The sequence below is a fragment of the Pseudochaenichthys georgianus genome, chromosome 17 (assembly GCF_902827115.2).
Source record: "Pseudochaenichthys georgianus chromosome 17, fPseGeo1.2, whole genome shotgun sequence".
NCBI lineage: Eukaryota > Metazoa > Chordata > Actinopteri > Perciformes > Channichthyidae > Pseudochaenichthys > Pseudochaenichthys georgianus.
Window position 1 is genome coordinate 11,456,621 of NC_047519.1, and position 14,347 is coordinate 11,470,967.

A 14,347-nucleotide genomic window follows, 5' to 3' on the forward strand; every position below is an offset into this window, starting at 1 on the left:
TTTGTGAAATCCCCGTGTGTGTGTGTGTGCGTGTGTGTGTGGCATTAATTGAAAGGGGAGGAGCTGGAGGAGTGGCTGTCACAGGACTCTAACTTGGGAAGGAGGAAAGGATGGTTAAAAGTTAGTAGAAAGTGAGCAGTGATTGTTAGAAGAGCTAGCGCTAATGTGTGGAGAGGGCGTATTTGCTCAATTAGTTTAGACTTGCATGACGACTGCTTAAGATCAAGTAGAACAAGCTAGATAGTAAAAAAAAGAAACGTAGCCTACTGCGGTAACTTCACAAATACTTTATTCCGTTTTTATCTGAACCACTTAAGACTTTTTAAATGCAACGCTGTTTGATATATGAGAAAACCATGGCCGGCGAGACGAAGAACTCACTGAACAAACAGTAACTGCAAAGACCACAGCAGGAGGAAGCTGCTGGTGGGAGTGGACCTCTTCTGTCTGTTCCTAGGTAAGACCCCCACTGGATGCTAATGACAGTCTAACTTGTGTGATATGTTTGTATAAAAGTGTATTACACGAGAACGTGTTGGTACTATGCACTGAAGTATGGCTGTTTTATTCGCATTGTAACTTTAAACTTTACAGGCAGAGGTGGAAGAAGTACTCAGATCTTGTTCAGTAAAAGTAGAAATCCAAAAGTGTAAACTAAAGTTCTGTATTCAGATCTTACTCAAGTAAAAGTACAAAAGTAGTGGCATCTAAATGTACTGAATGTATCAAAAGTACTCATAATGCAGATTGGCCCATTTCAGAATCATACATTGTTTTCTTATAATGTTGGTGTGTTTATCAAGCTGGTAAAGCTGGGACAGATTTCAACTAATTGTGAATTGAATCCAGGTGTACAAAAGTCTAAATCTTGATAATATTTGTTATCATTAATCCATATCTGCAAAGTAACTAAAGTACTACATAAATGAAGGGGGGAAATAGTACAATATTTACCTCTGGATTGTAGTAGAAGTACAAAGTACCTCAAAATACTACTTAAGTGCTGTACTTGAGTAAATGTACTTGGTCAAATCCACTGTTTACAGGATGTGTTTAAAGTTCTTATTTTTGCTTCTAAACTCTTACTATGCAATTGTATTTCCTTACACATCGCTATAATGTGTTATTTTCTATAATTTTCACGTTCTACTCATGGTGTCCTCATACATTAAGTGAGCTTAATATAATAAAAACATAATTATTTGTTGTTAAAACCTATTACCTTATTTATAAAATGGCACACTTTTTAGTGTAGCTACACCAGCTCGTCAAGCTGTGGTTCCTAAGCAACAAGTGATGTCTTATTACAACTGCAGCCTGACAATTAGCTACAACAGCTATTAAGTTAAATATTTTCCAAAAATACATTAGCTTAGCTAGTAGTGGAAGTATGTTTTCCTCGGTGGCGGCCAACCCCTTTAAAAAAATAGTGCTGGCAGAGGGGCAAGTAATAAATGTCTCCAGGAGGGATATGTTTCTTTGGTCTCCAGCAGCCACACCTGTACTGTAGCTCACTCTGCTCTGACTCCTTATTATATTTTCCAGAATGGCTCACATTCCTCACCAGCAGGAATTCTCTTGATCTCAACATCTGGCATAATATATCGTGAGTGTGGAGTAATTAAGGGAAGTGGTAAAAGGTCAGACCCGAGTGTGCGTGCCTGTTGATCAGCAGAGGTCCTGTGATGTGAAACAGCTGGAGAACACTAGCTTAAGCTTGTTAAATATATTTTGTTGAACCTAGAATGTTCGCCCAACCTCGAGGCTTAAACCTTTGACCGTTCCCTAATTTCACCCTGTTATTATCTCCCTTAACGTAACCCTTCATGGTGTCCTGTGGAACATCAGTGGAAGAACTGGCAAAGCAGTGTTTCAACGGCATGGGAAAGCACCGGCCATGAAAGGTCAACAGTGTTGTGTATCTTTTTGACCGCTCCTTTCGTCTCAAAGGAGGGTAGATCCCCATGCTTTGCTCTGTGTGTGTACCTTACCACAGAAACGCTTGTCAACAGACCAGCAGTGTGTTTCGTGCTGAAGATGTGGTTTCAAGAAAGCAACCACAAGGAGGAAATGGTGGACCAGTACTGGTAATCACTCCTACTCCATTCTCACAGTGATTGCAGTTCTAGTATTTCTGCATCTAGGTCACTGTCCCCAGTAGAGTAGACCGCCAGTGCCAGTAGTAACAATAACATTAGTCACTACACTAGAGGAGACATCGACTCTCGATTGAGTTGTGATTGGAACTACATCCTGGCAAATAAGCTTAAGAAAAGCAGAAAGCTGCAATGTAGTGTTTTTGTTCTGCATTGTGCTTAAGGTGGTTCAACAGTTTTACTTTTTGAACACAGGCCTTCCTTCTTGATGTGGAGCACAGGCATAAGTGTGGATAGTTAAACGGTCAGTTCTCCAAAGTGACGATACTATAATGTTGTGGGTATCTAATTCCTTTTTTGATGCCTTTAGGATGGTAGAAGGCACACACTGACATGTGCTCTTTAAAAGGCTTGAGTTGACTCTGAAAGGCATTCATCCTACAGTCACAGTATGCACACACAAGGTTGTATAAGGTACGCATGTAAATGTTTATGTTCATGCATTGTGAGTATTTTAGTGTGGGGTTGTGGGAGTAGGCGAGGAACAGATATGTAAACTGCCTCTTGTTTAACACCAGATCTTCCAGAGATTTGAATAATAAATAGATGGAAATACTGTAGGAAGTCAGCAGTAAAAGCCGCTAGCAATTCAATGCAAATGCGCTTTTGTGTAACCCAAGAAGGCAGGTAGTTTCTTTCCGTAGTGGAACTCTGAAGTACAGCAGCCTGACGGACAGGGGGTCTGTTGTGTGGGGGCTGCTGGGATTAACGACAACTGCATCTGTGTATACACCACAACTACCTCAGACATGTATAGATGTCTATGCCAGACACCGAGAGATCCCTGCAAGTGGAAAGTGTGCGTCTATTTATTTTAATAGTCACACTTGGTGTTTTGGCGAACGTCTCTAAAATATGGTGGGGATTTAATCCTAGATTCTAGTTTCCACAAACTGCAGCTACACCAAGTTGCCAATTCTAAACGGGGGGGGGAAGGAGTAGGAAATTCTACCAAGTGTGTCATATTTTGATGTGAGACGGCTCTTGGTTACGCGTTGAAAGAGCAGCCATCATCATTCTTAATTGACAGTGTTTGCTTGTTTGCCTGGCTGATTGTTAAGCAAACCGCTTCAGGGTAAAGCCGCCGGATAAAAGACACCTGATGTTAACATTAGTAACTGGAAACACGCGGGGGGGGGGGGGTTGAAGTAATTTTGTTTGCTTCTGTTGTCTTTGGGTCGAGCTAATGCAAAATGCAAACCCACGCCTGCTGACTGGTGTTGTCGTTGGCAAAGCGAGGACCGCCTCCCTCCCTCCCTCCTCGCCCCCCGGCTGTTTAGAAGCGGGAAAAGAAGGAAGAGGGTAGGAGGGGAAAATCCTAATGCGCTGTACTCAGTGCTGGCGCTGCACTGTTGAGACGGATGGAAGGGGTCGGAGGACAGAAGAAGAAAAACCGCTGGGTGTCGGGGAAACAGAAACTGACAGCATCTTGTGTTTTCCTAGTCTTCTTTGCAATCAGCTGTTTGAAACACTTGACCCGTGCTGGGTCCTTTTGAAAAAGCTGTGGTCTCTTCAAAATCTCCCCCTCTTGTCTCTTTCCATCAATCCCTGCCCTTAACCCCGGGCAAGGGTCAGGTCTCTTGGGGTTTCACATCCAGTCCTTTTTTTTAACGATACATATATCGTGTATCAGCAGTTTTGTGAGGTCAAAGCCTTTGTTTTGGGAACCCTTGTGTGGTGGTGTTTACGGACAGGCTAAGCAAACTGAAGGGATCAGGCGGTGAAGGTTTAGGGTACTGTAAAGTCATGTATATTTTCACGGTTACAGAACTCTGAGACATACCGCCGTGCGCTTTCTCTCGCAACCAGACTTCCTCTGGAGCTGATTGAATCTGCGTCTAGGTATTTGTTTGGAGAGGAATCGGCGCTCCGTCTGTAACCTGAGCGCAACCCAGCTGGACCTTCAAGTGTGTGTGTGTGTGTGTGTGTGTGTGTGTGTGTGTGTGTGTGTGTGTGTGTGTGTGTGTGTGTGTGTGTGTGTGTGTGTGTGTGTGTGTGTGTGTGTGTGTGTGTGTGTGTGTGTGTGTGTGTGTGTGGTGTGTGTGTGTGTGTGTGTGTGTGTGTGTGTGTGTGTGTGTGTGTGTGTGTGTGTGTGTGTGTGTGTGTGTGTGTGTGTGTGTGTGTGTGTGTGTGTGTGTGTGTGTGTGTGTGTGTGTGTGTGTGTGTGTGTGTGTGTGTGTGTGTAGGGGCTCAGCAAGTGAAGCGTGTGTTGACATTTGGTTTTGAGAGATCATACCCCCCCCCCCCCCGTTCACCGCAACCCACACTCCCCTCGGCAGCTCTCGGTGTTGACCTCTACACCCCGGTGCTTTTTCGCTTTTGAGACTGAGGAAGGCAGCGTGTGAGAAAGTGAGCGCCCATGTTTGTTTTCCTTTGTATCGCCAGATCTGCAGATTTATTCAAAGAGTTACTTGAAAGCCCCACCACCAGTTAAATGTCGCTTTGAAGTGATATGAAAGTGCGGTTTTCCAAATTCTGTCAAGAGATTGGAGGCCTCTCCTGGGTACCAGTACGTCCACACTCACATTTCAAAGTCCTCCATTGAAGCCATTGCTAAACGGGGGAAACAGGCTGTCATTTTTGGCTTGCATATTGCTAGCACCCACTCTGTTTGTCGTCTGGAGATAAATAAGATCTCTTTGCCACTTTAAGTGGTGAAAGACACTAAATTGATCAGACTTAAAGTGGGCCTTTTTTAAAGTGCACTTGAAAGCCTCAGCAGAAGAGGAGCGATGGCTCTGATACTGTTTGTGGTTTTTTTCTTGTCAGCTTGCAGCAATGGTCTCTAACTTAAAAACACGACACATCCAATTAAGTCTAAGACAAAGATGCAGCTTTAATTCATTCCAATGCGTATTTACTCATGACAGCATCTGTGTGGGCTATTAAAAGCAGGATGGGATAAATAACTTGACTTCATGTCTGCTGGGAGTTTGTAAAATGTTTGTCAACCTCCTTCTGTACATTAGTGTTTCCGTTAGCTTGTACTTAACAGACTTTGACCGCAGTAATCTGTTAAAATCTGGCAATTAAACATTGCTCCAGTCATAATGTCTCCTGAAAATAATTCCCCTGAAGCAAAGTTTGAGTCGACAGTACGCCTTCATGTATTTTGGTTTCTTTACAAACCGTTTTTTTTTCAGATACAAAAAGAAAGGAAAATGATTTGTTATTAATGTAGCATCGGGCTATCATGCTATTTTTTTGGTGTTAGGCACAAGTCTAATGACTGGATTTAAACCTGCGTTCAATGTCATTCTTTAAATAGCCGAAACACTGCTGTACATGTGTGTATGTCCTATTTACAATGTCTGTTGATATAGCTGCCTTCTGCCCATACAGTTGTGCTTGTTGGTGCGTTTTTGCACAAATCTCCCTTCCCACCGTACCGGAGAGGATTCTTCTGCAATGACAACAGCATCGGGCTGACCTATAAGAGCAGCACGGTGTCCACCACGGTGCTCACAGCCGCGGGCGTCACTGTGCCCGTGGCCTCAGTAAGTCCTGCTGCGGTACTGCAAGACAACCAGAGGGAATATGTTGGGACACTCGGTTCATCCAACGGTTGGCTGGTGACACGATTGGCTCGACAGACTCTGACTCACACTCGGTGGTTATATGTTGCACTCCATTAGCTGCAAATCATGTACTGCAGAGCGTGCTTTACAGCCAGCCATTTTCCAAAAGCTATGGTTATTATCATGAGCCTTTGGATGTATTTCCCAGGGGCTGCCATTGGTTTCCAAGTGTAAGAAATGGTATTACAAGTAATCTTTGTAGAAGTGCCTACAAATTAATTAATTAATTATTTATTCCATTAAAAAGTCAGAAAATAAAGAAAAATGTCAGGGGATAAACAAACTTAAATTGCCAATTTAACTACAAAAGAACACTTTTACAATTAGATAATACTTGCATTTAAGAAGATAATTGTTGGTGAAGATGACTAAATAAACTTTTGGAAGGATCATTTTCTGTCACGTGTATTTCAGGATCTTTCTGTTTCCAAAGTGCTGTTGCTCTTTGTAAATCTACAGTCACATTATAAACGGAAACCAATGGCACCCTGAGGAGAGTGCAGTACGTACCATCTGATTTGGAAAGTGGCCATCAGCAAAAGGAAAATAAACTACTATAACTCTAATAATACTGAAAATGAAACAAACTTGGAGTCATCATCTCGTGATCAGCCACAGATCCCAGCCACGGAATGGACCGAGCCTGTCCCAGATGTTCCCTAGTTGCCTCTTGCTTGTACCTGCGACCTCTGTAATTTGCCAGTCATTAACCCTGCACCTCCATCTCTCCCTCCCTCACCCACCCCCCCCACCCCTCCTTTCTCTCTCTGTGCTGCTCACTGCTTCTTCACACTAGCCGGCCTGCCTTTCTTGGTCATTGAGACCAGCGCTGTTCAGCCCTACCGTAGAGGGTTTTACTGCGACGATGAGTCCATCAAGTACCCGGCCAAACACGGAGACACCGTTAGCGACGGTGTGCTTAGCGCTGCTGGCATTCTTATCGCCCTCCTCTCTGTAAGTCACCTCACTCTGATCACTAATGCCATTATCATCACTCTGTGTTTTTTCAGCAGCCTTCACCACTACTAGCAGCACACTCACTGTCACCCTGTCACAGATCTAGTCAATGTATGTCAAATTCAATACTATAAATTAACTCGCATTACTAACAGTTGAGATGACACACTTGAACAACTGGAATAATATTTCATTGCTTATTTGGGGAAACAAAGAAATGTGAAGCAAGTAAGGGCGTCATTCATCCAACCAACCAATCACATTTCAGACGGTTAAATAAGAAATACGTTAATATACGTTCTGTTTCGGACACTTATATTTGTCAAAAATATCATCCTTGGATCTTGAATGGTGATATAAATGTCTTAATTTAGAAACACATACCGTACATGAAATATACGCTTTCATCCAAAGCAACAAAAAGTCCCTTCACCCATGAAGAAGAAACCTACTCAATAAAGCAAGAATCCTGCAGTTACAGTCAATTTGAATGAGCAAAAAGTATAAAAAGATAATGATGTAAGGATTTTCAACTGCTGACTCAATTACACTTTCAATATGTGTTCCTTTCTCCAATGTACCCATGCATATTCCCACTGCACTCAGACCCATGTTCACACTCCCATCAGAAAGCTTTATTATCTGAGATAATCCTACCTGATTACTGAAACAACTCCTCCTCATACCTGTGCTATCAGTCCCCCTTGATTGGCTTCAACACATTCCAGATGAAAAACAGTCAACAACATTTTTTCAGGGCTTTTCTCCTGGGGGTGGGGGGCTTCAGATGTCTCCATTGATAAGAGCATTCTAGCTATCAGTGAAGTATTGGGTAGTTTGTTGCAATGTCCTTGGAGAAGAATGGTGAGGATACGCTACCCTGACATCCTGTAATTCAAATTGAAGTTTTCTCCAATTGAACCGTAAACATTTTATGGCCATGGTTCTCGGTTATGCTGTTCCATTCCATTTCAATGCCGCTGTCCACGCGGCTTTGTGATGGCTAGAATTGCAATTAGACTTAGTTCAGACAACCGGACCCACCGGAGTGGGTACATTCAATGTAGATACTGTACAACTGCTTCTGTTGTGTCGCTCTAGCCTTTTATAGAAGTCCACTCTAAAGAAAATAGAACATAGGTTATGGTAATATGTTAGTGTTGTTTTTTTCAGTTTGAAAACGTTTTACTTTCCACAGTTTCCTAGACTATTCTAGCTGTTCTTTAACCACTTCCACAATCCACATCACTGATTATTATTTATCTGAATTCTCATTTTATTACATTTTTCAGTGTAAGTATAAATGATCAATTCTACATTAATAATAATAATGCATGACACTTATATAGCTCTTTTCTAAAAACTCAAAGACGCTTTGACAGAGAATAAAACAGCAAAAAAAACAAAGAAAATACAAAAACAGAAAATTGTCACAAAATCAAGTATTTGGTCAAAAATCCTGTAGTTACAAATGTACGTTATTTTGTTAATATCTACTCTCATGTCAAATCTGTTAAAGTTACTGAGAAGAGATATGTGACTAAATTCAGTTACTAGTTCAAATGTAGCAACAGGGTAGCAACTAATCAGTAATTAGTTACATTTCAAAAGTAACCTTCTCAACTATGCCAAGGGGCCAGCAAAAACAGATTCCTTGGACCTGCACTGAGCAGCAGTCACATTGGAAAATTCTTCAGGGACAATTTAGTTTCCCATTGATGTTCCTCCAAACTTGCCATAGCATGTGCAGTTGACCCTGGAGGACGTGCCACAGGAAGGTGCCCGTCTCCTTCCCTATAGCCAGTTGTGCCCCCCCCCCTGAAGGGCAGACTGCTACCAAGCTTGGGGCCACAGGGGTTTTAATGGTGAGAACGAGTTCTGGCCCCATGTAATTATGGTTGACGCAATGGTTGCTTGGTTAGCTACTGTAATTGGTCGGGTGTAATTGTGGTTAGTGTCCAAAACAAGACTTTGCCATAAATCTCATTTTCTCCTCACAAAACCCCCTGGAGTGTTGTGGCTAGAAAACACCAACATTATGTCTTTTAGTGCTTTCTTTCCCACCGAATGGAGCTGAGAATCACAGGAGGCCAAGTCCTTTATAATTTATGCAGATCTTTTCAGAAGAAATGAAAACACATTGGTGTCATTTTGGAAACACAAGACATTTGAAACAAGCCGCAAATCAGCATCTTGCACCCATGATTACCTCTTGAGGTTTTAGAGTAACAGCTCTATATCCCACAATGCCAATTCATTTATGCGTTCACATGGTTAATTATTTCTCACAAGGGGAACCAGATGTGTTTTTCTCCCCCTTCCCTCTTTTCCCATGAAAGCAGCTGGGCTTTATCGAGCTGGCTCTAAAGGCCTGAATGGTGGAAAACAACACACTCTATCGGCTTGCTAAATCGCCGTCGGGGCTATCCCTCTGCACAGAGTGTTTCCCAGAATGAGACTTAGTTCTGCGCCCCTCGTAAGAATGTCTGATGAAACGGAGATACTAACAGAAAACAGCCAGACATCCCATGTGAAACCGGAGCCAGTTCAGAGAGGCAGCCAGAGCGGTGAAAAACAAGCATGCCCCCGACGTGCGCCTGGTGGAGTCCCGCCACGAAAATCAGACACGTCTCCTAGCTCAGCGTTTCTGCTGATTAAAGCCAGCAGTGCCTCCCCCGCTGCCTCCCTCATTCCTCCAATCACCTTCCATTTTATTTCCCTTTCTACTCTACTCTGAAAGCTTTCTATCCTTCCCTCCTGTCACTCCGATTTCCCCATGAAACTCCCCGAAACTCTCGTTCTGACTCCTCTACCACACTTTCATTTTGGAGCTGTTGGAAGACAACGAGATGAGGGGGATGGAAAGTGTTTTTTGGGCTTGAACAGCTGTTGCAGGTTAAGGCTGTCTACCCCCCCCCCCCTTAGTGCGCCTTAAACGTCAGTCGTCGGTTTTAGATGGTGGTTTATTTACACTTACTGAAAACTATACAAGGCAGACAGTTTGATTCACCTCCCACGTCGCCTCGCTGTTTTTCTCTCAGAAGTAGGATGGTACAGGTAAACACGTTCAACTCGAAAGTAGCACTTTTCAAACCACTTCAGGGGAAGTCATGAATTCTATTTTAGCTGTCATAATAACATCTTAACCCAAAAAAAGGCGCGTACGTTAATTACAACTCTCCACTCTGACCATCAACCTGCTCCTAAATGTCCACCCTTGCCGAATCACATACTTTGATGTTCATTTCTATAGAAGCACAATGTTCAAATGTTAACAGGGTATTTCTAAAAGTATGACACAAGATCTCACAAGAACAAAGTGAATAGGCTTCAAATATATTCAGATAATGAGAAAAAACTTAAGATTGAATTGCATTACATTACATGTGAAATATGAGTATGACACTTAGCTGATCCAGCAAATCCTTCTGTCCAAGCAACATCATCTAAAAGTGCTCTCCCATTCATCATAAAGAAAGTTGTCTCTTCTGCACTCGCACACTTTCAAACAGAACACAGTAGTTATTATTGAAATGCTTTGGAATTAATGGTTTCAATGGGATTGTGTTAACATCATGAAATTTACTGACGTCAACATCTCTTCCGTGCCTTCAGATCATCATCGGCGAGAGCTACAGAATCTACTTTTTGAACGAGGGATCCAAGTCCTTTGTGGGGAACCCCTACATCTCCGCTCTGTACAAGCAGGTGGGCGTGTTCATCTTCGGCTGCGCCATCAGCCAGTCATTCACTGACATCGCCAAAGTGTCAGTGGGCCGCATGCGCCCTCATTTCCTCGATGTGTGCAAACCTGACTTCACCACGATCAACTGCTCCCTGGGCTACATCACTGACTACCAGTGTCAGGGGCCAGATAACAAAGTTCAGGAAGCCAGGTATTATCATAAAGCGAGAAACAATATATAGAAACGTGCTTTAAACTGTTTTCTTACCATGCTGATTGTCCTTTATTCTTTCAGGAAGTCTTTCTTCTCTGGACATGCATCCTTTTCCATGTACACCATGCTTTACCTGGTGGTAAGTTATTCAATTGTACACACACATTCTCTTACTATATATTACAAACCCATTTCCCTCCCTAGATTATAAAGATTATTGTCATCAGTATCACATCACAAATGCTCTCTTTTTACAGTTTTACCTGCAGTCTCGGTTCTCTTGGCATGGAGCTCGCCTGCTGCGCCCTCTGACCCAGTTCACCCTCATCATGATGTCTTTCTACACCGGCCTGTCCCGTGTGTCTGATCACAAGCACCATCCCACTGATGTGCTGGCTGGTTTCGTGCAGGGAGCAATCGTGGCCTACTGCATAGTAAGTGGTTCTATTATGTTGTAATATTGTAAACGTCTATATTAGATGAGATATGTAATCATTAAGAACTGTTGATTCATTTATATTTCAGTAGCCTCAACTATAAATACACTTTATACTGTTTTGTTTCTTACTTTCGATTAAACGATAATATCATTATTCTCTTTTCTTAAACAGGTTGCAAATCTTTTTATAGACACAAAAAAGAGCATTTAAAAAAATAAATAGTTGAGTGAAGTAAGGGGCTTGATAAGTATAGCGTTATGGTGCTGCAGATACTGTATGTCCTGGCCCTCAAATCGTAACCACAAATCTATTTCTGATAAAGATCACACCATGATCTTTTTAATATATATATTTTAATAAATAATAAGAATATTGCAAAAATAATCACTCCCTTAAATTATGTAAATCATATTGCATTAGTAATATTAGTCAAAATAATCGCAATTAGATTTGTTTTCCTCATAACATCTAACCCCACTGAAAATCGAAAACGGAAGGGGACCTAATACAGAACCTTGAGGAACTCCATATTGTATCCATAAATTAAAGGAAGTTGCATTAAATTGGAAAATAAAGAGACAGGAACAAGATTTATTTCATAAGTGTATCTTGTTCGATTTTGAAGGTGTCTCCTTTGTGAGTAACATTTTCTTCTTTTCTTTTTCTTCTTCCGCAGGTATTCTTTGTGTCTGATTTGTTCAAGCCCAAAGGTAGACGCTCTACACTCTTGCCAACACAAGTGAAGAAAGATCTTGTTCCTCCTGCAGACATCAGTCAGCGGAGCAACCACCTCATCATGGCATAGAGAAGACTGCAAACTGACTCTACATAACCCTGTACTGTGCCGTTTCAATCACTGCTACAGCCACTGGCCGATACTGGATAGAACCAACTCTCAGAAATATGGATAGTGCAGCACATGGAATCTTGAAACACCTCAGAGGATGTCAAATGTCGCTTTCTCAACGGAAATCTTCTCTTTCCTCAGTCTTACCAGACATTTGAATGTGAAAAAGAAAGGACTAAAGACATTTGTACCTCCTCTGTTATGAAGATTTTTTAAGATTCTCCTCTGTCGAAGCCTTTCCATGGACAAAACTCTGAAATGAAACTGAGAAACGGCAGCTGTAAACAAAGTTGTGTGTGGCTTATTTTGCCTTCTACCCTCAGCTGCATCCAGCATGGGAGCTACAGTAATATTCCCGCCTCTCACTCACCTTGTGACTAATACAAACAAATCATGACGAAAAAACAGATTCCTTGATGTTATGAAGGATGTTGTTTTTTTTACTAACATAAGAATTGTATGTAGGCCCTTACGATAACTTCTTCTGTTTGACAATATATTGTCCAGAAATGACTGCGATCAACAATGATATTGTAATTTTAAGACTTTTATTCCACTGAGGTAATGAAAATGATAATATAATAGGAGGACAATGCAAATACACCCTTTGCAAGAGATTACCATATCATTCTTAAGAATATTCACATTGTACACTGGAAGACATGTAAGGGAAGGAAGAACCCTAAAGTTTATTCTGATATCAGTTTAGGCTAAAATGTTGGTACAATTATTAGGTAAACAACAGCATGTAAACACAACAGGCAAAATGATCACGGTCATGTCCAAAAATCACCATTAATAGATAACCTCAAAATGATCGAGGTCTTGTTCATGTTTCGTACCATAGGTCAATAACTTCATAAACGATCACCGTAAAAAAGTTAATGAAGTCATGTACGTACATCAAATGCGTCGTAAAAATAATCAAGGTCAGGTCAATATTTTACCATGAGTCGGGAACGTAATTATCGTGAGGGGCCTAATTACATGTGTGAATTTATAGCACTATATCAGCTTGACTCTTTACTGGTTTTTTGTACCACTTGATTGACCTGAAGTGAAGCTTTTGGAAAGCTTTGTAAGCATTTATGTCCATAATGTGGTGTTCCTTAGAAGGTGCACATAAGTGTTGGATGTGGGCCTCTTTCTGCTGGCTAGGACGAGCCCCCATTGAGCCATTTAATGAAAGTCCTATCTGTTATATGTACCAGGCGAGTGCTTATAAGTGTTAGGTCAGAGAGAGTGTGTGTGTGCGTGCGTGCGTCAGTGCGTGCGTCAGTGCGTGTGTGTGTGTATGCGTGTGTGTGTTCCTTGCATTACTTGTGTGTTAGGGTAAGGTCTTTTTCTGAGCCTGCCAATGTGTCTTAATGGCATGTCTAAATATTTCAATGTTAATAGCCAACAAGTGTGCCTCCCTTCAGTCAGAGAACAGGCACCGGCTCTAACAGACATATGCATATTGAGACGGTAACACTGTGGAAAAAATGCATCACATGCAGTACATGTTCTTTACTGTTACTAATCAGAGCAATTATATTCATCACTGAGGAATCCTGTGATAAACTGTATGCTACACAGGCATAAATAGACTTGGACTACAGGGGCTTCCTAGTGAAGTGGTTACTTACCTTAGCTTTTCAGAGTAAAGCACAATAAAGCAAAACATTTTTGGCACATTGTAACCGCTTGAAAGTCTTTTAAAGTAATAAATTATGGTTGGTAATAATGATCTGCATTATAATAGACACAAATCATTACATTACATTTTAAAGTAAGTATGTGTTTGCATGACATTAATGAAATTTTTTGCAAAAAACAACTTTAAACCACTTACTAAAAGCATCATTCTAACTCGGTTTTCGGTTACTGAGACAAATTTAGAAAATGTCTTGAGATCCACTTTATTCAGCATCAGAACATTCTGCATGCTGCTATACCTTGTACATTACTGTAGTATGTATACATACAGAATATGTCTTGAATAAATGCCCACTACGACCTGTGTGTCGAGACCTGTGTAAGTGTAAAACATGCTGCTTTATAGAGGCAAAGCTTGGTGGATGTCATCCAGTAAAGTTGACACATTGTGAATATTACGTTTTTTTTAAAAACATAGATCAGTCCTACATGTTTATAAACAAAATTGCCTTTCAATATTTTTGTATTGTGTGAAATGTTGTACAATGAAACTGTAAGACGTATAAAAGATAAAATGTCTTTCAATAAAATACTAAAGTTCAAAAGCATTGGACTGTGATGTTTATTTCACTTTTTTGGAATCTGACACTTATACTATGATTCAGTAGTGGGCCAACTGTGCGTGCGATGGAGAGATCTGGGCGTGGGGCAATAGTAGACTTCCATGTTCGGCTTCCTGTGTGGAAATAGTGTACATTCCAGGCTTTAACCCCTCTCCCCAATGACTCTCTGAAATAATATAGACTCCCACAAAAAGAATGCCAGAGTAGCA

The 14,347-nt window shown here is 41.3% G+C and overlaps 1 protein-coding gene across 1 annotated transcript; it reads left to right on the plus strand.

Moving 5' to 3' along the window:
• The first annotated feature begins 68 nt into the window (after positions 1-68).
• LOC117462946 (phospholipid phosphatase 3-like) lies at positions 69-14,123 on the plus strand. The gene is given in 7 exon segments (XM_034105318.1): positions 69-386; positions 388-457; positions 6,531-6,688; positions 10,307-10,587; positions 10,672-10,729; positions 10,848-11,024; positions 11,707-14,123. Coding segments are annotated over 7 exon segments (933 nt in total). The 5' UTR covers positions 69-326; the 3' UTR covers positions 11,836-14,123.
• The last annotated feature ends 224 nt before the right edge of the window (positions 14,124-14,347 follow it).